The following is a 24,353-nucleotide window of genomic DNA, read 5'->3' on the forward strand; positions in this document are numbered from 1 at the left end:
GAACATGACAGACACCAAAACAAATTCTACATCAAAGAGGTAACTGATCCAGCTCCTTTAATGGATTTCTGACCAAACCCATTAAAGGTTATCACCAGTTATCCTAACCAAGTGTTGTATTGCAGATTGGCAGTTGTTACAGGAGCTAATAAGGGGATTGGATTGGAGATATGTCGCCAGTTAGCCTCCAATGGTGTAGCAGTGGTTTTGACAGCCAGAGATGAGAAGAGGGGTGTTGAAGCTGTTGAGAAGCTCAAAGGGTCTGGACTATCTGATGTGGTTTTTCATCAGCTGGATGTGAATGACCCTGCTAGCATTGCTTCCCTAGCTCATTTCATCAAAACTCAGTTTGGAAAGCTTGATATCTTGGTAACTTTGGAATCCCATATTTTTATTTGTATCATTATAAAGAATTTCATCAGAATCTAGTTGCAGAAAATCCTGGCATCTTGATTAGATTGGTTAAATGATTTAAGCTGAAATTTCTTCTAGGTGAACAATGCTGCTTTCTCTGGAATAAAACTAGATGATGAATTCCTATGGAGCCCTAATGGCATTGGATGGTTCAGTAAGTCTCTGGTTCTCTCCTTTGTAGTTAACATTTATGGTTGCAAGCTTTACATTCTCTATTTTCATATTCTATAGTTCCTCACAAGAGCCCTAAAGACCAGTTTGGTTAGACCCCAATCCAATCACCTGGTTCGATGTCCTGTATAGTTTATCAGCTAGTTAGATGAATAACCTGCTCAGCATTGGGGGATTTATTGAGAAAATTTTCTGCTATAATCAAATTGATTGAATTTGTTCTCTCCTGGAAATTTGTTTGTTTTTTTCCTTTTAGGCTGCCTCTTTAATGGTTGTATCTTGAGGTCTAGACCGCTTCGTTCCCCCTTTAATAAAATTTTATTTCATTAAAAAAAAGGATGAAGAAACCTGCTCAATCCTTATAAGAAAGGATTAATACTTATGCTGAAATGCTTCAACTCGTGCAGCCAGAAGTAAAGCTAGCTAAATTTTGGCAACTGGCAAGGCAAACTTATGAGACGGTTGAAGAATGTCTACTAGTGAACTACTATGGCACCAAAAGACTCACTGAAGCACTTCTTCCTATCCTTCAGCTATCTGGTTCGCCAAGAATTGTAATTGTTTCTTCCTCTGCAGGGAAGCTACAGGTACTGATAACAAACCTGATCTTGTAAAGATATTGGAAGTTACACCTTAGAACTTGCTTCATCTGGGTTAGAGGATTGGTGAAACAAATATTTTGGTTATATGAATTAAAGAAACTCTTCATTGGAGTCAAAATAGGGAAGAAAAGAAAAACCTTCCTTTGCCCTCAATTATCCCCTTGCAGTCTTGCATGCTAAATTCAGCTCCACCCAATAAACTTTTATCTCAATTATTTTGGGTTGGCTGCACAATTCTCTTCTACACCTTAAGCACTATCTTTCTTCCCTTGAGGAGAAAAGGAAAAAAAAAGGAAAAGAAAGACAATTAGATGTGTTGGTATGGATAATATGATAATTTATTTTAATTGACCATACTTTCTTAATTCTGTGAATGTAGAACATCTCACACACTTGGGCCAAGGAAGTGCCAAGTGATATTGATGGCCTCACAGAAGAGAGAGTGGATGAGACAGTGAACAAGTTTCTGAAGGATTTCAAGGTGGGTTTAATGGAGACTCAAGGCTGGTCAGCCTATAATATGTCCAAAGCAGCTTTGAATGCCTACACAAGGATTCTATCAAAAAAGTTTCCCAAATACCGAATAAATTGTGTCTGCCCAGGTTATGTCAAAACTGACATCAACTACAACACAGGGAATTTCACTGTTGAAGAAGGTGCAGCAGGTCCTGTAAAGTTGGCTTTGTTGCCTGATGATGGTCCTTCTGGACTATTCTTTTTCCAGAAGGAAGTGACTTCCTTTTGATTGAATGCTGTCCCAGATTATTATTTTTTTCCTGGTTGGTGGTTGTGGATGAAGATCATCTTATTTTGGTTGAATGTTGTTCAAGATTGTCTTCTTGAGATAGAATAGAGCTAGAACTAGTTTCCATTCATAGTTCTTTTCTCCTTTGTATTAAGTATCTCTCCAATGATGAAATAAATTTACAATTGGTACTGAATCAAATAATTTTTTATTTGACACTGTCATTAAATTCTTAATTTTCTTGGTTCCCAAACATTAGTCTTTATTTATTCAAATAGGCATTGCTTTCCATTACCTTCAATTGAAGAACTGAAAAAATGTGGTACGAGTTTACTCATACTTCAATTCAAGATTTTAAGGCTAGACAACCCTTCTAAATGTCAACTTTCAAAGACTGATAAAAGAATTTGAAGTAAAAGGTTTCAAGGACAAAATTAGCTATTTAAGTATTTAACTGAAGCAACAATAGAGCCCTTAAAACTCTGCCACCAAGAGGTATCAAATCCCTTCAGCTGCAAAATTACTGGTCTGGTTGCCATTTACACAACAGTTTCGCACCAGGAGATGTTTTATTTTATAAATTCACATAGAAAATATAAAACCAAACTAGAAAATCACACATATTCTACTAGAAATTTGTTTCTAAGTATATACCATTATCATACTTACAAACCTATATATTTGTATTAATTAGATAATGCCTTTCCACCCTTCTCTCTCACCAGCAATGTTCTATGTTAAGTTTTGCAGAGCCCTTCTGTCTTCTATAGATAAGAATCTCTTTTGCTTTTCTTGTCCTTCCTAACTATGTACCTATAGCATGCTTCAATAACATTATATCTCTTCCACCGATTTCGATGTTTATTATTCAATCTAAAGTAGTTTTCTGTTTATTGTAGTTGTTCACCATAAAAAAACACCGGTGCAAACAAACATTCATACCCTACCTCAGAAGTCCAGAAACACTGACATTTTGATAATATTCTAACAAATATGACAGAACTCCACACCTTGGTTCACCATTAATGAGAATCGTCAGTGAACTCAAAAACAGGATGTAGTAGTAGCTCAAATTTCTAGATAGAATAAATTAGGTGGTTTTAGAAAGATCAGATACAGATCAATCTCTGCTTCAGTCAAAACCAATATGATCGTTTATCAGCTAACAAGTGAGACAGTGAAGGTTGAGAGTTGAGGATTGAGATGCAATGAGGCCCAATAAGTTCATTACAAAATTACTCATAGAAATCTCCACTATAAGTCATTCTCTCTCTCTCTTTATTTCAGTATAATTATAAGCCATTCTCTTTGTTTTGAGTATTTCAAATGGGTTTTAAATTTTATTGCTTTCCTCGTCAAAGCACTCCCAAGGCAAGTTCTGAAATGGATTCCTGTTTAACAGATTAGTTCTTGCAGCATAAAGGCCAAATTATAAGTTTAAATAACCACAATGCAAAAATTTTAATTGTTTTTTTGTAGGGGGTGGGTCAGAAACCTCCAACTTTCCTTATTGATTAATTACAGGCTCTGAGTTTTAAAGATTTTAATTTTATTTTTCCAATTTGAAGGAATATTCAGAGGAAAAAAATACCAGGAAGATTGCAGAAACACTCTGCTTTTTACCTTACATGGTTTTAATTTCATATTGATCAAACCTCTACCGAACTACTTATATGACTAATTCCTGTCAAAAGGAACTGTTTGTTGAGGTTAATTCAAATCTAGATTACACTGGAACACTAACGGAGCCTAAATAAATCTATTTCCCCTTCTTTCTTTTTTTTCAACATTTTATTGAACATGGCTTTAAAAGCATTACTCTGATTCTGAGCTTAGGGTGGCCTGGGGGTGATTGATACAACCTCATGAGCATATCATCGCATATCTTCTTAATATGTGGCAACTAGTAGGAACTGTAATTTTATAGAAATATCATCACATAAGTTTCTACCCATTTGGTGGAATGTTTCAACTTAAATACATTTTTCCTACGTTAATGAAAATGATTTCGATATCAGTATTTTCATGTTCAAACAGTTGAAAATATAAGGAAAAAAGTTCACTACATAGTGAGATATTTTGTTAAAATCTGATGTGAATTCTTGTGGCGAATCTAAGGACAAACCCATCCGCTGATTGGTTTGATCAGATCAATCCTCCTTGGAGCTTAGAGGGTATTCACCTTCACCTTACACAGAATGTGCCTCCCTCCCCTCATATTTTGAATTGAAGAGAGTAAAGAGTAGAATGTTTTCATGGGGACTTGCCCCTGAATGAATCCTGATTACAGTTGATACGCTCCTCTATGTCGCTTGCTTAGAGAATCCTCTCCCATAATAGTATTTAGGACAATAGATCACTGCTTGGTCGTGTAGTCCCTACACCAATGTGGATCCAATGAAAATACACAGAGGAGTATCAATACGGATGGGATTTATTATTTCAGAAGTGGCTGAGCGGTAAATTCTTGTTTTATTGGCCTATTGTGTTTGAGTGTCCAACCAATCAGCGTTTTTCCTTATTGATTAATTATTAAAGGAAAATTGCCTAGATCTACTAGATAAAAATATAAATTACAAAACAAGGTAAAACTGTTTGTAACCATCCCGGACTTATTTGGCCACCCCATTTTACTTACAAACTTTTTAATATGAGGGACTTCTTTATAATTTATTCTTCACCCTCTCCACTTATCCGTGTCCATCTCGAAGTCCTTCTCCCTCTCCCTCTCCCTTGCCGGCTCTGATTTCCTCTTCTTCCCTCTCTCCTCCCCTACGCCCCTGCCCTCCCACCCCCTCGCCGTATAGAAAATCTTTTCGGAATAAACAAAACAAACAACCTCTGGCTTCAGTAGCTAGTCTTCTAAGCAAGAGAAACGTGGCAAGTGATTTCCATAGCCATGTACGCTCTGCAGTCTTCGCCCACCTTAACGGTTCTCATTGAAGGTGGAAAAAAGGTTAAATCATTGTGACTAATCGATCAAGAACTGCCAAAAACTAGACTGATAACTCTATTTGTGGTGGTAAAGATGAAGGAGCGCAGGGGAGAACCCCAATAATACTTGGTGTTTTTCGTCGCCCAGGTCCATCATGGCCAATCTGAGCCTGCGTTCGAAGGCGTAGTATTAACACCAGTCCCTTGAAGCGGTGAAGCTGAAACACTTGGCCATGTGAGAGAGAGAGAGTGATTCCAATGATCAATAGTTTTGTTTGGTACTATTGATGCCATTGGATGGGAGATTCTGGATTTCTCCATTGAATCTTGTTATGTGAGAACAAAATAAGTAATTAAATATAGGTATAGAAACAGATGGAATCGAGAGAGAGTTGGAAATTGAAGTACAAATTAAAACAAGGGATTTTTATAAGGGTTTTTTACGATTACCACCCCAAAATCTTTACTATCTACCATTACCCCCCCCAAAAACTTTCAAACAATTGTTACCCCCTCTGATGCATATTAACCACTAACTGACCCCCACCGTTACATTTTCGTAACGGTGGGGGTTAGTCGTGACAGTGTGCCGTTGTCACGAATTTCTTAGGACCAAAATGCCCTTTTGGGGTGGTAATTGTAAAAAAAAAAAAAAACCATCACCGTCTGTCTTCTCCTCCTCCTTCTTCTCCTTCTTCTTCCTCCTCCTCTGCAACCCATCACCGTCCTTTACTGAAAGTGACTGCTCTTCGCGAGGGATTCTTTCTTCTATAATCTTCAAGCAGATTCATAACCACTTTGTATGTGTTGGACAAATGCACTCATCTCAATCATCTCAAGCAGCTCCAGGCCTTCCTTCTAACCCTTGGCCATGGCCAGACTCCGTTTTATGCTTTCAAGCTTGTTCGCTTCTGTGCTGTCACCATTGCCGACCTCGACTATGCTCGTTTCATCTTCGATCACCTTCATTCCCCCAATGTCTACCTCTACACGGCCATGATTACGGCCTACGCTTCCAAGCCCGATCACAGGTCGGCACTTCTCTTGTACCGAACTATGATCCTTCGTGGTCGTTCTAAGCCCAATCATTTCATCTATCCCCAAGTCTTAAAATCTTCTTCGGGGATCTCTGAAACACAGGGGACTAAATCAATACATGCCCAGATTTTGAGATCGGGTTTTGGTGGGTACCAATTGTGCAAACTGCTCTGCTTGATTCTTATTCAAGGTTATGCTTGGACCTTGGAGCCGCGCGGGAGTTGTTCGACGAAATGAGTGAACGAAATGTCGTGTCTTGGACGGCTATGATTTCAGCGTACGCACGGCTTGGACAGATTGGAAACGCTATTTTGCTTTTCGAAGATATGCCTGAGAGAGATGTTCCATCTTGGAATGTTGTTATAGCCAGGTGCACTCAGAATGGTCTGTTTACAGAGGCAATCTCGCTCTTAAGAAGAATGATCGTTCTTGCAGGTCGGGACGAGAGGCCAAATCAGGTTACTGTTGTGTGCGCACTGTCGGCTTGTGATCATTTGGGCATGCTTCAGCTAGGTAAATGGATTCATGGATACATCTATAGGAACCACCTTGGCCCCAATTCCTTTGTCTCAAATGGTCTTGTGGATATGTATGGTAAATGTGAGAGTTTAAAGGAAGCAAGAAGGGTTTTTAATGAGACACCAGACAAAAGCTTGACTTCTTGGAATTCCATGATCAATTCCCTTGCACTCCATGGGCAAAGTGAAAGTGCAATTGCTGTGTTTGAGGAGATGATTGGTTGTGGAGGTGTAGTTCATCCAGACGGTATCACCTTTGTTGGTTTGTTGAATGGTTGTACTCATGGTGGATTGGTGGAGGAAGGTTGTAATTATTTCATTTCCATGACTCGGGATTATGGAATTGAGCCTCAAATTGAGCACTATGGATGTGTGATAGACCTTCTTGGTCGAGCTGGTCGCTTCAAAGAAGCCATGGAAGTTATCAGTAAAGGACGGTGATGGGTTGCAGAGGCAGAAGAAGAAGAAGGAGAAGAAGGAGGAGGAGGAGGAGGAGAAGGACGGTGATGGTTTTTTTTTTTTTTTTTTTTTTACAATTACCACCCCAAAAGGGCATTTTGGTCCTAGAAAATTCGTGACAACGGCACACTGTCACGACTAACCCCCACTGTTACAGAAATGTAACGGTGGGGGTCAGTTAGTGGTTAATATGCATCAGAGGGGGGTAACAGTTGTTTGAAAGTTTTTGGGGGGGTAATGGTAGATAGTAAAGATTTTGGGGTGGTAATTGTAAAAAACCCTTTTTGTAATTACCATCCCAAAAACTTTGATATCTATTATTATCCCTTTAAAAAATTTCAAACAATTATTGCCCTCCCCTGTTGCATACTAATAACTAACTAACCCCCATCGTTACATACTAGTAACGGAGAGGGTTAATCGTGAGAGTGTACCGTTGGCACGAATTTTCTAAAACCAAAATGCCCTTTTAGAATGATAATTGTAAAAATAACCCCACCCCATCACCGTCCCTTCTCCTTCTTCTTCTTCCTCCTCTGCAACCCCAACCGCCCCAATCTCTCTCTAGCTCTCTTTCCAAGACCTCCTTCTCTATACCCAAAAAACGAAAGAGAGGTTTCTGCTTTTCCCAGCGTCTTTACCTTTTAAAGTGACACCTAACGCGTATAGTTTTTAACCCACCCAACGCCCACCATCTCCACCTCTTTCACTCCTACACTCTCTTCTCCCCTGCTTCCATCATTCTTACATTCCCTCCATTCTATCTTTCTTGCTCTCTCTGCAACTGAAGAAGACGACTACTGAAGAGAGAACTAAACAGGAAAAGTGCAAAGAGAGGGAAAATATAGAAAGAAAACAAATACCTTAATTGCTCTACTCCATTGATGGTTGAGTATCCGAGAGCTTTTCTTCCAATGCAAGCCTGAAATTCCACTTCTTTTGCCCTCTAGATCCACTCTGTTACTTTCCTTGTCTCTTTTAGCTTTAAGGTATGATCAATGCTTTACTCTTTACTTCTCCTTGAATTGCGTTTCCCTAATTTATTTCTCTGCATTTTCTTTTCATTTAAAAATTTCCTGGCTTGTCAGTGGTGTCCGCCGTCCGATGATTTCTGGTTTGGAAAGGGAGGTTAAAAAAAAGGAGGAAACCTTTTGTTCTTCGATTGTATGTTTGGTGATTTTTTTTCTCTTGAGCTTCTCCGTTCCTCGTATTGGATACCTTTTTAAGCATTTCCGGTGGACTGGATTATGTTTTGGATTGCTATAATTTTGTTCCGGTGAATGGACGAGAAGGTTCAAGGTAAAGAACAGGCATGGAGTCATTTTTCTCTAATCGGTTGCTGCTCACTGGATTAATGCAGAAACCTCTCTTTCGTTTATTGGGTATAGCGAAGGAGGTCTTGGAAAGAGAGCTAGAGAGAGATTGGGGCGGTTGGGGTTGCAGAGGAGAAAGAAGAAGAAGGAGAAGAAGAAGAAGAAGGAGAAGGAGGAGGAGGAGAAGCCACGGTGATGGGGTGGGGTTTTTTTTACAATTAACATCCCAAAAGGACATTTTGATCTTAGAAAATTCGTGACAACGACACTCTCTCACGATTAACCTTCTCCGTTACGGTATGAAATGGTGGGGGCCAATTAGTTATTAGTATACAATAAGAGAAGGTAAGAGTTGTTTGAAAGTTTTTAGAAGAGTAATAATAGATATCAAAGTTTTTGGGGGTGATAATTGTAAAAAACCCTTAAAACAAATTGCACATGAGAAGCAATGCAGTCACTTGGGGTGGGAGAACTGATTCTGATTTAGCTGAAAATACCTGGATTGCCTCGCCTTTTTGTATGGGATCTCTTCAGACGATATGAGAATGGGATGAGCTGGTTTTGGAATTTGATGTAAAATCGAGAGAAAGAATCAAGTGGGAGAGACGTAGAGAGGAGAATAGCGTGCAGAGGGGAGAATAGCTTGCAGAGCGGAGCCCCTGTTCTTAGAGTGCGACTGTATGAATAAGAGAGAGAGAGAGTGGTGTCGGGTCTATTAGCGGAATGTAAGGTAGAGAAGGGGTTTTCCTGTTTGTATGGTAGTGATGATCGGGAAGCTCCCAGAACCGACGGACCAGCCGGAGGCAATGTTGTCGATTCAAACTCCTCCCTATCTCCCCTCTGACTCTCCCTCTCCCTCACTCCACTGGCAGTCCTTGCATCTCCCTACCCCTCACTGCACACAGAGTTCTCTCTCATGATGTGAAATCACATAATTAGACTTTCTATTCTATAAGAACCCAAGTCATGATATGGGGGTAAAAAAGTCTGGTTACAAAATCTTTAGACGCACCATTGTTTTATACTATTTTTCTTGTAGATCTAGGAATTGTCCCATTATTGACATTGGGATTTCATGTTTTGCTACGACTAACTAATTGGTTTCTCAACAATGACGTAAGGGCACTCAAAAGCAAGCACAAATTTCCCACTTACCAGTTCCCAGTCTCGACTCTCGAGGCTTAAAAGCTTAAAATATTTATGCTTTCCTCATCTTTTTTTAAAACATTTTCATGTGGAGACTAAAGATATAACAAGACTTTCATATTAGTTTTAGAAAGGAAGAAGAAGCTCAAACCTGCTTCCAAGCATAGGGTGAGGGAATACTTTGGCATTACCCTTTCTATAAATAGGTTCTTAAGTCTAAGCATATCGGTGCAGTGAACACTTAGAACAACGATTTGCACAGACTTTGGTTTGCTCAATTGCATCACATCTCATCATCCAACATGACAAACACCAACACAAATTCTGCATCAAAGAGGTAACTGATTCAGCTCCTTTTTAATGGATTTCTAACCAGACCCATTTTAAGGTTGGCACCAGTTATTCTAAACAAGTGTTGTATTGCAGATTGGCTGTTGTTACAGGAGCCAATAAAGGGCTTGGATTGGAGATATGTCGCCAGTTAGCCTCCAATGGTGTAAGAGTGGTTTTGACAGCCAGAGATGAGAAGAGGGGTGTTGAAGCGGTTGAGAAGCTCAAAGGGTCTGGACTCGCTGATGTGGTTTTTCATCAGCTGGATGTGAAGGATCCTGCTAGTATTTCTTCCCTTGCTCTTTTCATCAAAACCCAATTTGGAAAGCTTGATATATTGGTAACTTTGGAATTTCATATTTTTATTTTGTATCATTAGAGAGAATTTCATCAGAATCTAGTTGCCTTGAATGATTTAAGCTCAAATTTATTCTAGGTGAACAATGCAGCTATCTTAGGAATCAAATTAGATGATGATGCCTACGGAGCCCTAATGGCAGTGGATGGTTCTGTAAGTCTCTGATTCTGTCCTTTGTAGTTAACATTTGTAGTTGCAAGCTTTACATTCTGTGCTTTCTATTCTATAGTTCCTCACAAGAGCCCTAAAGATCAGTTTGGTTTGACCCCAATCCAATCACCCGGTTCAATGGTCCTGTAGAACATTGCCTTTTGGAATTCTTAAGGGCATAATAGTTTATTAGCTAGTTAGATGAATAACCTGCTCAGCATTGGGGGATTTGTTGAGAAAATTTTCTGGTATAATCAAACTGATTGGATTTGTTCTCTCCAGGAAATGTGTTTGTATTCTTGGGGTCTTGACCTCTTCTTTCTCCCTTTAGTCAAATTCTATTTGATTAAAAAAAAAAGAAAAGAGGAGGAATAAACCTACTCAATCCTTATAGGAAAGGATTAAAACTTATGCTGAAGAAATGCTTCAACTCATGCAGCAAGAAGTGAAGATGGCTAAATTTAGACAACTGGCAAGGCAAACTTATGAGACGGCTGAAGAATGTCTACAAGCGAACTACTATGGCACCAAAAGAGTCACTCCAATCCTTCAGCTATCTGATTCACCGAGAATTGTAATAGTTTCTTCCTCTGGAGGGAAGCTACAGGTACTGATAACAAACCTGATCTTGTAAAGATATTGGTAGGTACACCTTAGAACTTGCTTCATCTGGGTTAGAGAATTGGAGAAACAATATTTTGGTTCTATGGATTAAACAAGCTCTTCCTTGGGATCAAACTAAGGAAGAAAGGAAAACCTTCATTTGCCCTCAATTATTGGAATTTCACTTTCTTTAAATTGCAAGTTTAGTGTAAATAGTTTTTGTTAGTCAATTGATGAAATAACCTTTGCTCCTTTTATAATATTGGATGGATAGGAAGTTCTCAAAAGAAGTAAAGGGACAGTATGTCAAATTGAGTGGCTTATTTCAACCATCTGCTTGACATATATGGGTACTTTCCCTTGTTTTTCAATGGTCCTTGTATAGATCTTTTGCTTCAAACAGAATGAAAAGATGGCAATTTGATTGTTTGGTAAAGTATGTAGATCTTATGCCGCCCACTGAATCTCGGTCTGCAACCCATTCCATGATTGGGTTCCCCACTTCCAATCTTTTGCGGGATTGAAGTCTTCATTGAAACCATGAGCTTGAAACCTTGACTTACTATTAATTAGTGATAATCTTCACATTGGATTGTCTAATATCGATTAATAGTTTTTTACATAAATCTGGACAAACATTGGCGCCGACTGATCCAATTCTACTACTTGAAATTAAGACCATTTTCTCTTGCAAAGAATTTGAGTGGGAACCCCTAGCAGTCTAGCATGCTAAACTCAGCTCTACTCAATAAACTACTATCTCAACTATTTTGGGTTGGCTACACAATTCTCTTCTACCACTTAAGCACTATCTTTCTTCCCTTTAAAAAATAGGAAAAGCAAAAACAAAAAAAACCCAATTATATGAGTTGGTAGGATACTATGACAATTTATTTTAATTTACTATAATTTCTTTAAATCTGTTGTTGTAGAAAATCTCACACACCTGGGCCAAGGAAGTGCTAAGTGATATTGATGGCCTCACAGAAGAGAGAGTGGATGAGGCACTGAACAAGTTTCTGAAGGATTTCAAGGAGGGTTTAATGGAGACTCAAGACTATTCTGCCTATAAAATGTCCAAAGCAGCTTTGAATGCCTACACAAGGATTGTATCAAAAAAGTTTCCCAAATTCCGAATAAATTGTGTCTGCCCAGGTTATGTCAAAACTGACTTAAACTACAACACAGGGAAATTTACTGTTGAAGAAGGTGCAGCAGGTCCTGTAAAGTTGGCTTTGTTGCCTGATGATGGTCCTTCTGGGCTATTCTTTTTCCAGAAGGAAGTGACTTCCTTTTTTGATTGAATATTGTTCCAGATTATTGCTTTTTCCTGGTTGGGGGTTGGGGATGAAGATCATCTTCTTTTGGTTGAATGCTGTTCTAGATTGTCTGAGAATAAAGCTAGAACTACCTTGTTACCATTCGTACATAGTTCTTTGCTCCTATGTATTAAGTATCTCCCTAATGATGAAATAGAGTGTTACAATTGGTACTGAATCAAATAATTTTTTATTTGATACTGTTATTAAATTCTTAGCTTTCTTGGTTAGATTGGTTCCCAAAGGTTAGTCTTTATTTATTCAAACAGACATTGCTTTCCATTACCTTCAATTGAAGAGCTGAAAAAAACATGATATGAGTTTACTCCGACTTCAATTCGAGATTTAAGGTCAGACCACTTCTTAATCTCAACTTTCAAAGACTGATAAAAGCATTTGAAGGAAAAGGTCACAAGGACAAAATTAGCCATTTAACTGAAGCAACAACAGAGCCCTTAAAACTCTGCCACCAAGAGGTATCCAACCCCTTCAGCTGGAAAATCTTAGGCCTGATTGGCATTAACACAACCGTGTTGAACCAGGAGATGTTTTATTTTATAAATTCTCATAGAAAACATAAAATCAAACTAGAAAATTGCATATTCTACTAGAAAGCTGTTTCTCAGTATATAAATATTAGGGTCTTCTTTTCATTTTCTAAGCAGGATATAATATTATCATACTTACAAACCCAGCGATGCTCTATGTTCAGTTTTGCAGAGCCCTATCTTTTTCAGATAAGAATGTCTTTTTTTTTTCCTTGTCTTTCCTAACTATGTACCTATGGTATACTGTTACTATACCTCAGAAGTCCAGAAAACACTGACATATATATATAGTGATAATATTCTAACAAATGAGACAGAACTCAAGACCTGCTTCACCCATTGATGAGAATAATCCATGAACTCAAAAACAGGATGTAGTACAAGCTCAGATTTCTGGATCTTATCTTGATACTTTGTCCATCTTTGTGATGTAGGGATGAATGATTGAGAACCAATACAAACATGCGGGGAATGTTGAAACAGATAGAGCTACTGTTGGAACTCATGCAAGAGGTATAGGTGGACGACAAATACTGGAGATGGTTCAGGCGATAAATAAGTGCAAATCTAAAAAGAAGCGTGTGTCTTTCACTTCAGATTTGATGAGTGGTAGTGATTTCTCGGAGATTGTAGCGGTAGGAGAGGTGGAGCCACGCCACATTGTGCAGTGACAGTGAGTTGTACGGGACACCCCAGGTGGGGGTTTGCATCCTGCCGGTTGGATATGGCGGAAAGAGAGACAATGACAGAGTTTTCAAAATCAACATCAACATTGTTCTTCTTAAAGGTGGCTTGCAGAATCCAAGTCAAGGTGGAGATTGTTGGGTTTTTATGTTTTTGTATTTTGTAGTGGTCCACATAATTATTATTGGGTTTGTACAAGTTTGAGTCTGGTTTTGAGTCCATTACATGTATAAAGGTAAAATTGTAATTATGTGGGATTAGAGTTTCTTGTATATTGTCTCTATGGGAAAACCCTAGTAACAAGCAGGAGATCACATTATGAGGTGGAGAGTGGTTTAGAGAGTTTTTCTTGCTTAATGAAAAATATCTAATTCTCTCAAGTGGATATAAGCATTTGTGTCGAACCACATTAAATTCCTCATATTGCTTTGATTGTTTGTTTGGTTTCTTCTTCATGGTTACACATTCATCCCCAACAAGACGAATTCTTAGATAACGCCATGGCTTTCGGCAAGGTTATGACGAACACTCACACACATAGACAGAGCGTTAATAGCATTGCTCCTGTCGCTTAGAATTGTAGAGTTTGATGGTTTTTCTACAGAAACGACATAGAGACAATAGCTCTTCTCTGTCATTCATACCCTTTTATTAGTGATAGAGCTCCATTTGGGAACTTATGGGAGGTTATAACTCCGGTCCTTGAACTGTTACAACTATTCTGCTAATGTGGAAAATGGGTCACATCACCCAACAATAGTGTCATGTGGGTTTGTTTAGGTCCTTGGTGCCTTCATATACTTGATGAGCTCTCTTCAGCTAATGCTTTAAGGTTTTTGGTTAGTCCTTCCAACATGAATCTCTCTATATGTATATTTTGATGTTCTGGTCTATCAATAAAACAAAGGATAAGGGGAAAGTCCCATTGTTTGTATAAAAAACAAAAGGAGAAAGAATGCTAACCAGTGTTGTGTGTGGGCGTGTACCTACACCTAGACATAGCCCAACGCAAAAAGATTGCCACACCCCCTAGAAAGGTGGAAAGGTCCAAGGGTGCGACGGTCTTTTCGCGTCAAGTTGTGTCTATGCACAGGTACACACCCACACGCAACACCGGTTAGTGTTCCTTTTCCCCAAAAAAAATCCCATTGTTTGTACCCCCAAAAGTCCCCCATCATCTTCAACAATAGTTAAATAATATTAGGGAAAAGGTTCTCTGAGCCGGGTAGGGTATGCCAACACCTCTGTCTATCTCTTTCCTTCTCACATAAAATGACATTGCTGCCTTCCAATGTAGGATATTGTTTTGCTACACCTCATTAATACGCTCCTCTATGCCGCTTGCTTAGAGAACCCTCTCCCATAATAATATTTAGGGCAACAAATTACTATTTGGTTGCATAGTCCCTGCACCAATGTGGGAACCAATGAGAACACACACATGAGTATCAACATGGATAAGATTTTTTATTTCACGAATGGCTGAGCCGTAATTTCTTGCGTTATTGTGTTTGAGCGCAAGAGCCACCCAATCAAGCAACGTTATTTTTTCATTAGTTGATTTTTGGTAAGAAATTTTTTTTTTTTCCCACTAATTCATTTCTCAACAATGACGTGAGGGCACTCGAAAGCAAGCACAAATTTCCCACGGTTTCAATTTTATAAAAACAAAAAAGACTATCGTGGCTCCAAAGCTTGAAAATATGTACGCTTTCCTTATCTTTTTTTAGAACAGTTTTACATGGAGACAAAAAGAGACAAGAATTTCATATTAATTTTAGAAAGGAAGAAGAAGCTCAAACCTTTTATTGACTTCTCAGTTCTCAACAATGACAGGAAGGGCACTCAAATGGATTAATTGTATCTAATGAAGATTTCAGGATTTCCTTTTTCTTTTTTTCTTTTGGCTTCCAAGCATAGCGTGAGGGAATACTTTGGCATTTCTATAAATAGGTTCCTAAGTCTAAGCATATCAGTGCAATGAAAAGCTAAAATAACGATTTGCACAGACTTTGGTTAGCTCAATTGCATCACTTCTCATCATCGAACATGGCAGATACTAACATAGATTCAGCATCAAAGAGGTAACTGATTCAGCTCCTTTAATGGATTTCTAACCAGACCCATTTAAGGTTATCACTAGTTATCCTAACCAAGTGTTGTCTTGCAGATTGGCAGTTGTTACAGGAGCTAATAAGGGGATTGGACTGGAGATATGTCGCCAGGTAGCCTCCAATGGTGTAGCAGTGATTTTGACAGCCAGAGATGAGAATAGGGGTGTTGAAGCTGTTGAGAATCTTAAAGGGTCTGGACTATCTGGTGTGGTTTTTCATCAGCTGGATGTGATGGACCCTGCTAGTATTGCTTCCCTTGCTCATTTCATCAAACCCCAGTTTGGAAAGCTTGACATCTTGGTAGTTTTTTTGAACCCCATTTTTTTATTTGTATCATTACAGAGAATTTCATCAGAATCTAGTTGCATAAAATCTTGCCATCTTGAATAGATTGGTTAAATGATTTAAGCCGAAATCTGTTCTAGGTGAACAATGCAGCTGTCTCTGGAGTCAAATTAGATGATGCTGCTTTTGGCAGCCATAATGGCAGTGGATAACTCTGTAAGTCTCTGACAGCTAACGTTTGTGATAAACTGTTCCTAGAATGCCTACATTTAATATGAGTGTGTGTCTGTGTGTGTGTGTGTGTGTGTGTGTGTGTGAGAGAGAGAGAGAGAGAGAGAGACAGAGAGAGAGAGAGAGAGAGAAACTCATTTTTTATAGAAACCCTTTAAATCGCTCTCCCATATGTTGCAGAGGGAGTACACAAAAAGATGAGTACAGATTTCCCAAATTGGGTGTGTTATTATAGTGTTTGAAAATCCATCAAACAGTTCTCAGGTTAGGCAAATACCATATTTAATCCTAACAAGATGAAAGTCCTTAGCATACCCAAATCACTAGGCATAGGCAACACTTTTAACCCACCCTATTGTTACTCTTATCATGCACATAAATGGCTTATTACTGTTTGTAATTAGACAGTTTGGGTGGATTTGCATGTTCTGAGGCTGAAGGACTACCCTATAATCCCATCAAGTCTTGCGCCTATCCCTGAGACCCTATTTAATAATTGGGCAGGCCAGTCATGTTTGAGACCAGCCCATGTATTAGGTTGGCCAAGTCAAAGGTTGCCACTACCATGAATCTGAATCCATTCAGGAACAGGGTTGAACCATTCTGATGCAAATGAATCCTTTCGGAGTTTTCAGAAATGGCCCTGGTGTGGGATATTTCACATCTAGTATTTGGTAATTCAAACTATGTGATTGCTTCGCTTGACGGTCTGAGCTGCGATATTCCTTTATGACCATGAACAACTGAGCATTTTTTTTACACTTTTTAAAGATCTGTTTTGTTGGACCCAATCCGATCACCTGGTTCAATGGTCTAGTAGAACATTGCCTTTAGGAATTCTAGATAGTTTATTAGCTAGTGAGAGGAATAGCCTGCTGCTCAACAGTGGGTGGTGGGTGATTTGTTAAGAAATTTTGTGCTATTATCAAACTGATTGGGTTTGTTTTCTTGTGTAAAGTTATTTATTTTTCCTTTTAGGCTGCCTTTTCAGAGGTTGTATCTTGGGCTCTTCAGAATTCTATTCATATATTAAAAAAAAAAGGAAGAACTTTCTTAATTCTAATAGAAAAGGATTAAAACTTACACAAATGCTTCTACTCATGCAGGAAGAAGTTAAGGCAGCTAAATTTAGACAATTGGCAAGGCAAACTTATGAGACAGGTGAAGAATGTCTACAAGCAAACTACTATGGCACCAAAAAAGTGACTGAAGCACTTCTTCCTCTCCTTCAGTTTTCTGATTCGCCAAGAATTGTGAATGTTTCTTCCTCTGCAGGGAAGCTACAGGTACTGATGACAAGCCTGATCTTGTATGGATATACGTTGGAACACCTTAGAATTTGCTCCATCTAGGTTAGAGGATTTGTGAAACAAATCTTTTGCTTCTGTGGATTAAACAAGCTCTTAGTATTTTTCGAAAAAAAACCCTTCCTTTCCCTCAATTATTTGAATTTCATCATTCCATGCATCTAAGCAACATCTTTTTTCTTTTTTTTTTTCATGTGGTACTTCAGTTAAGGTTCAAATATGGTGGAGATGTTTGTCTCCTCACATATTATTTGGAGGCTAATCCTACTTTTCATATGTCAATAAAGAAAGTTCGAAAAAAGTCCAATCTAATTTAAATTGTATGTCAAATTGAGTGGCTTATTTCAACAATATGCTTGTCAGGGATGGTTGTTTCCCTTGTTTTTAATGGTCCTTGTTCAGATCTTGTGCATCAAACAGAATGAAAGGATGTTGGCAACTTGAGATGGAAGTTTGATTAGGTGGTAAAATATGTAGATTGTATGCCACTGAATCTGGGTCTGCAACCCATTCCATGACTTGAATTCCCCACTCCAGTCTTTTATGAGATTGAAGTCCTTGTTGAAACCATGAGCTTGAAAACTTAATTTATCGTTAATGTGTAATGATCTTCACATTGGATTCTCTACTATCGATTAACAGCTTTTTACATAAATCTGGACTAAGATTTGCCAAGACTGATCCAGTGCTATTACTTGAAATTATGACCCATTTTGCTTGCAAAGAATTTTGGTGGTAACTGCATGCTAAACTCAGGGCTACTCAATAAACTGTTATGTCAGTTATTCGAGGTTGGCTACAGAATTCTGTTCCGCCACTTGAGCACTATCTCTCTTCCCTTAATTATAAAATAAATAAATAAAACATGAGTTGGTATGGATACTATGCTAATTTAGTTTAATTGAACATAATTTCTCTCAATCTGTTGTTGCAGAATATCTCAGTCATCTGGGCTAAGGAAGTGCTAAATGATATTGATGGCCTAACAGTAGAGAGAGTGGATGAGGCAGTGAACAAGTATCTAAAGGATTTCAAGGAGGGTTTAATAGAAACTCAGGGCTGGCCTGCATATAGTATGTCCAAAGCAGCTTTGAATGCCTACACAAGGATTTTATCGAAAAAGTTCCCCAAATTCCGGATAAATTGTGTCTGCCCAGGTTCTGTCAAAAGTGACTTTAACTACAACTTAGGGAAATTTACTGTTGAAGAAGGTGCAGCAGGTCCTGTAAAGTTGGCTTTGTTGACTGATGATGGCCCTTCTGGGCTATTCTTTTTTCAGAAGGAAGTGACTTCCTTTTGATCGAATATTGTTCAGGAATTGTATTTTTCCTTTTTCTTTTCTGGTGGGGGGTTGGGGATGAAGATCATCTTCTTTTGTTCAAATGCTGTTCAAGATCATCTTCGTGAGAGAAAATAAAGCTGGAATTAACTTATTTCCATACATAGTTCTTTGCTCCAATGTATAAAGCATCTCTCTAATGATGAAATAAAAACAGGTTAGAATTGGTACTAAATTGATTTTATTTTGTTGTTAGATTCTCAGTTTGCTTGGTTAGATTGGTTTCCAATTGGTAGTCTTTACTTGTTCAAATAAGCTTTGCTTTCCATTACCTTCAGTTGGAGAACTTGAAAAACACAGCACGAGTTTACTCTGCTTCTATTCGAGATTTTGAGGTCAGACACCACTTCTTAATCTCAATTTGAAAATACAGCTAAAAGCATTTGAAGGAAAACATCAGAAGATCAAAATTAGTCATTTAACTGAAGCAACAACAGAGCCCTTAAAACTCCACCACCAAGGCTGCGAACTCACAAGCCTGGTTGAGATGTTTTTATTTAATAAATTCGCATAAAAAACATAAAACCGATACAAAGATGTGTCAAGTATATATAGTAGGGTGTCCTTTTTCTTTTCTAAGCAAGATGTAAACCTTCATCATACTTGCAAATAAAATTAGATAATGAATTTATGTTTAATTTTGTAGATCTCTATGCATTCCCCCCTGCAAGGGATTGAAGAGGCACTTCTACTGGGATGCAGAAAATTAACAGTCAGGACAGATTCTCTTGAACTAACCAACTGGTTGACAGATGCTGAAGCTCACCCCTGGCCATGGAAACTTTTTCATTTAAATTTTGATATTAAAGTTAGCCTTAGTCTATTTTTTAGTTTATTGTTCTTCCTAACTATGTACCTATTGTGCTTCAATAATATTATATCTCTCTTACCGATTTCCATGTTTATCATTCAATCTAAAGTAGTTTTCTGCTTAATGTTGCTGTTCACCATGAAAAGCATTATAACAAATAAACAGCCATTCTCTAGCTCAGAAGTCCAGAAAACAGACATTGATTATATTCTAACAAATAAGACAGTACTCCACACCTGCTTCGCCCAGTGATGAGAATCAATAATGAACTCAAAAGCAAAGTCATTAAGAGAGAGAGAGAGAGGTGAAGTTAGAGATAGTTGAGGATTGAGAAGCAATGAGGCCCAAGAAGTTCATGACAAAATTACTTACAGCAATCTAAGAACAAGTCCTTTTTCAAAAACTTTAATATAATGGTAAGCCATTATCTAGTTGGCCATTTCAAATGGGTTCTAAATTTTGTTGTTTTCCTACTCGAAGCACTCCAAGGCAAGTTCTGTAATGCATTTTGTTTCAGGAGACTAGGTCTTGCAGGACGAAACCCAAACTATAACCACATTCAACACTCATAATGAAAATTTTTGGTTTGCAGGGGGGGGGGGGGGGGAACCTCCAACTTTCCTTGATTGATTACAGACTCAGACTCTAAATTCCTAAATTTTTTTTTTTTCTTTCTTTTTTGCAATTCCAAGGAATACTCTGAGGAAAGAATTCCCAATAAGACGACTTCTACATTACATGGTTTAAATTTCATTTTCGTGTACTCAATGCACGAGACTCCCATCACTGCAGGGTCTGGGGAGGGTCATAGTATATGTAACCTTATCCCCGTTTCGTGGAGAGGCTGTTTCCCGACTCGAACCCCATGACTACTAGGTCACAATGGAGCAACCTTACTGTTGCAAACATCAAATTCATCATGACCCATAATTTTAACCTAGAGCCAGATTCGAATCTCCAGCACTATGTGGTTTGAAAAAGAGTTTTCTTCTAATGAGAACTCAAAAAACCAATTTATTTTGTATTAGTCAAATGATTTTATTCTGATCCCATATCAGTCATATAAGGAATTTGATGTGGGTTGAAATGGTTTTTGATTCCATCATCTTATAAGCCGGTTTTAGGGATGAGTTCTTTTAATATTTGTATTAGTGGTATCAAAACAACTGATACTCCAATTCTCGTACGGAAGGAGTGACCTGGTGCCAAAGTGAAGTACTCATTCCTTTTGGTTCTGCTGTGATTTTGTGGCTGGACCTGGGCTTGCTCATGGGCATATAGTCTTTTGGTTAGGCTTATCTTAATTTGAATATGGATGCCAGCCCATGAGGAAACATGTATGCTGATGTGATAGGGTTTCCACAAATTTGTTAGCTTGATGGGATGCCAGATCGGGCTCCTCTACGGGGAGTCCATCGCTCAGGGAGTGCCTAGGGACACATCCAACGTTTGGGCTACCATGCATGAATCCCGACACATGCCAACTTGGCATGCGTGGTGGTGCGCCAGAAAGTGTGTGCGGTAGCTAGGCTGTTTGATTTGTCCCTAGGCGATGGGACTCCTTGGAGAGGAGCCAAATCTTGGGATGCCGAGGAGACTGGGAGGGTCTTGAGAACCCAATAATGTGCAGTGATTTACTTTTAGGAAAAATGATGGGCACACGACTGGTACCATGTGTCCTCTCACACTCTCTCTCCTCCCTAACAAATGGGTCCCATATATACAAACTATGTGTTACTCTCTCGGATCCACATCCTCTACTTCCAAAGCTCTACTTCCATCCTACTTCCGTGAGTTTCTAGCATGCCATGTGTCCTGACAACCATCCAATGGTGGTTATTTAAAAAATTCAAATTTTTTTGAATTCCAATCCCCATCTATTTGAACCACTTTAAACCTCAAACCAATCCCATCTAACCGGTTCAAAACAAACCAAACCAAACTTATCTCCCTCAAAACAAACCCATTTCACTCATTTGCCTAGGGTTTCAGATCGAACGAACATTTCCCAGCAGAACCTCTCTTGAATCCCTCCCTCCCTCACTCATCCCTCTCACAACTCCTCAGTGGCAACGGCGACATTCTCTCTCTCACAACTCCAAGGACCCTGAAAGCTATTTGGAAAGAAAACCAGCGAAGGAAGGCCAAGTCGTGACCAAATCTGGCTGCTACTGCGACGGCGACGGCGACATCCTCTCTCTCACCAGCGAAGGAAGGCCACTAGGGTTTGCAGATGAACACAACCTCCGAGTTTCCTTCCTCCTTTCCACTCATCTCAGTTGAAGAGACGAAAACCGAACGCAACCCTATCTCATCGTGTCTCTCTCTCTCCTATGCCCTCATTGCTCAACGAACAAAGAACCTCAAAGAATAGAGAACGAGAAGCTGCTGCTGCCGCTGCCGCCGGAATCGTCGAGCTGCGAACGAAGATCATCTATTTCGTTGTCTCCCCCATCTCGTTGGATCCGTCGAGGAGAACCGGAGTTGCAGTCCATAGAGATTGGCTCCCTATTAAAGGTACTCTGAATTTTTTATTTTATTTTTGGGTAGAACCGTGATTGTGGACTTATGATCTTTCTCATTTCGGTTTATTTTTTTTTGGATGATCTTTTCACGACAAAAAGATGAATTTTTTGGATGATCTTTCCTTGGGTAGAACGGAGGTCATATATTGTGGTTTTTTTTTTTTTTTTGGGGTAGAACCTTGATTGTGTGGTCTAAGCATCGCCTCTTTGGATTTCTCTATCTCTCTTTGCCTTTGTCTTTAGAAAACTCTGATTAATGTTACTCTATTCATTTTGTCTCCCTGAGGTTTGAATCCAATTTCAAGGAGAAAATAAAAAAAGAAACCGACACCTCATAACAGGGAAGAAAGGGAGAGAAAAAAAAAACAACCAGCACAGAGCGCCTCATTCCCTCAGTTTAAGCCTGAGGAGATTACAGGTATCATGAATGATTGTGCTAAACCAGGCTTCCTTGCTCCTACTGGCTTATTCCTTGCGGGAACAAAATATATGGTATATCCTGGCTTATTCCTTGCGCTTCATTCGCTCAGTTTCAGCCTCCATCTTAGACTCAACTTGCAATGGCGTTATTTATGTATATATACTTCTTTTCCTAGAGCCTAGAACACCTAAGCATTGCAGGTTTACACAATGAAAATCTCAGTACATCAAGTGAATTTTTTTTGCTCTATCCTTTCTCAAATTGCTTGTGACCCCACCAAAAATTGGATTGCAGAGTCAAAAGACGTTTAAACTATGGCTGATCTGAAATAGGACATCAGATAGGTTAGGTTAGGAATGGATTTTTTGGTTCTTATTGATAAACTGAGTTGACATTTATCATTTTGTGAGAGCTGTTCAAATGAAAGAATCTCTTATTCTTTTCCATCTTCAAACCAAATCAAAATCCTTTTGTTTGATCTGACATGTTTTTTTTAAGGTGAATCCTTAGCTCAAAATGGGAGAGCACCTGGGAATTACCAGGCTATGATGGTTCGAATCCATCAGGATTCATACATTTGACATGATTGTGCCAGCTATCCTAGTTACTATTTTATTTCTATTGTTCTTTCAGTTAACAAAGAAAATACCATAAACATAGAGACTTTCCAACCAAATAACCATTTCAAGGCAGAAACACAAAGCTACTACAACCTTCAATGTTCAAATATCATAGCTCAATCAATAGAATCATCTACAAACCAGGATAACCTACTCATGAAAACAGCAGTCTATCTTCAAGTCTGCTGGCAGAATAGCTTACAGAGTTTGGAGTTGTAGAGAACATAGAAGTATTGCCAGCTATGGGCAGAAGTTCTTGCAACAAATGGTCCTAATTTCATCTCCAACTAATATTAGACCAGAGAGAAAAAAAAAAAAGAACTGGTTCCAGATCTGGCAGTAATGCTGTTCAGGCCAATATCTCCTTTGATTTGATTTTTGTTAATAAAAAATTACCCAACATGATTGACTTCCTTGATCGACTCTCAAACCAAACATTAGATGAATTAATCAGCAAGGATATGTAGAGTATTTGACATGAAGAAAGGACATATTGTATCCCCTCGTAAAAAAATTAGGAGTCTTGGGGGAGTCGAACCACCATCTACTGGGTATAACCCCAGTTGCTCTTCCGTTTTGAGCTAAAGACTCACATACCTCCATAAATCATGTTAGTTTGATCCAATATTCTGAAGAATGGTGTCATGAAACTTTTTTTTATGCTACTTCTCTTTAATTTTTTTAAATGCTCTATTGTGAAATTGGATTCAAACCTCAAGGAGACAAAATGAATAGAGTAACATTAATCAGAGTTTTCTAAAGACAAAGGCAAAGAGAGATAGAGAAATCAGAAGAGGCGATGCTTAGACCACACAATCAAGGTTCTACCCAAAAAACAAAAAAAAAAAATTCCGAAATATATAATCTCCGTTCTACCCAAGGAAAGATCATCCAAAAAATTCATCTTTTTGTCATGAAAAGATCATCCAAAAAAAAAAAACCGAAATGAGAAACATCATTAGTCCACAATCACGGTTCTACCCAAAAATAAAATAAAAAATTCAGAGTACCTTTAAAGGGGAGCCAATCTCTATGGACTGCAAGTTCGGTTCTCCTCGACGGATCTGGCGAGATGGGGGCGAAAACGAAATAGATGATCTCCATTCGCAGCTCGACGATTCCGACGGCAGCGACAGCTTCTCGTTCTGGGTTCGTTCAGCAACGGCTTTCTTCTTCCCTTCTCTGTTCGTTGAGACTAAATCGATCAGGAGCTTCTCGTTCTGGGTTCGTTCAGCAGCGGCAGAGAGAGCTTCTCTGTTCGTTGAGCAATGAGGGCATAGGAGAGAGAGACACGATGAGATAGGTTTGGGTTCGGTTTTCGTCTCTTCAACTGAGATGAGTGGAAAGGAGGAAGGAAACTCGAAGGTT

At 38.8% G+C, this 24,353-nt stretch overlaps 2 protein-coding genes and 1 pseudogene across 3 annotated transcripts in view; all 3 read left to right on the plus strand.

The window, feature by feature from the left end:
- Positions 1-18,783, plus strand: LOC122643947 (salutaridine reductase-like). 2 transcript variants are annotated; one of them, XM_043837522.1, is made up of 5 exons: positions 1-39; positions 126-369; positions 10,107-10,181; positions 17,069-17,248; positions 18,204-18,783. In XM_043837522.1, the coding sequence occupies exons 1-5, from the start codon at positions 5-7 to the stop codon at positions 18,567-18,569; spliced, it is 900 nt and encodes a 299-aa protein (XP_043693457.1). In that variant the 5' UTR covers positions 1-4; the 3' UTR covers positions 18,570-18,783. The 2 variants fall into 2 exon arrangements, with proteins under 2 accessions (XP_043693457.1, XP_043693459.1); XM_043837524.1 differs by lacking the exons at positions 1-39; positions 126-369 and adding exons at positions 9,600-9,677; positions 9,767-10,010.
- On the plus strand, positions 4,360-6,863 carry LOC122641488 (annotated as a pseudogene).
- LOC122643945 (salutaridine reductase-like) overlaps positions 15,277-24,353 on the plus strand; it is a 15,669-nt gene continuing 6,592 nt past the window's right edge. The window contains exon 1 of the mRNA XM_043837520.1: positions 15,277-15,293. The gene's annotated coding sequence lies outside the window, so the exon portion shown is untranslated. The remainder of the gene's footprint in view (positions 15,294-24,353) is intronic.

This window comes from Telopea speciosissima, chromosome 10 (assembly GCF_018873765.1).
Source record: "Telopea speciosissima isolate NSW1024214 ecotype Mountain lineage chromosome 10, Tspe_v1, whole genome shotgun sequence".
In the NCBI taxonomy this organism is placed as follows: Eukaryota; Viridiplantae; Streptophyta; class Magnoliopsida; order Proteales; family Proteaceae; genus Telopea; species Telopea speciosissima.

Coding starts and splice junctions, on each gene's coding strand:
- LOC122643947 (XM_043837522.1), top strand. CDS start 5: ATGACAGACACCAAAACAAATTCTACATCAAAGAG. Junction 40..125: donor ACAAATTCTACATCAAAGAG/GTAACTGATCCA, acceptor GTTGTATTGCAG/ATTGGCAGTTGTTACAGGAG. Junction 10,182..17,068: donor TAATGGCAGTGGATGGTTCT/GTAAGTCTCTGA, acceptor CTACTCATGCAG/GAAGAAGTTAAGGCAGCTAA.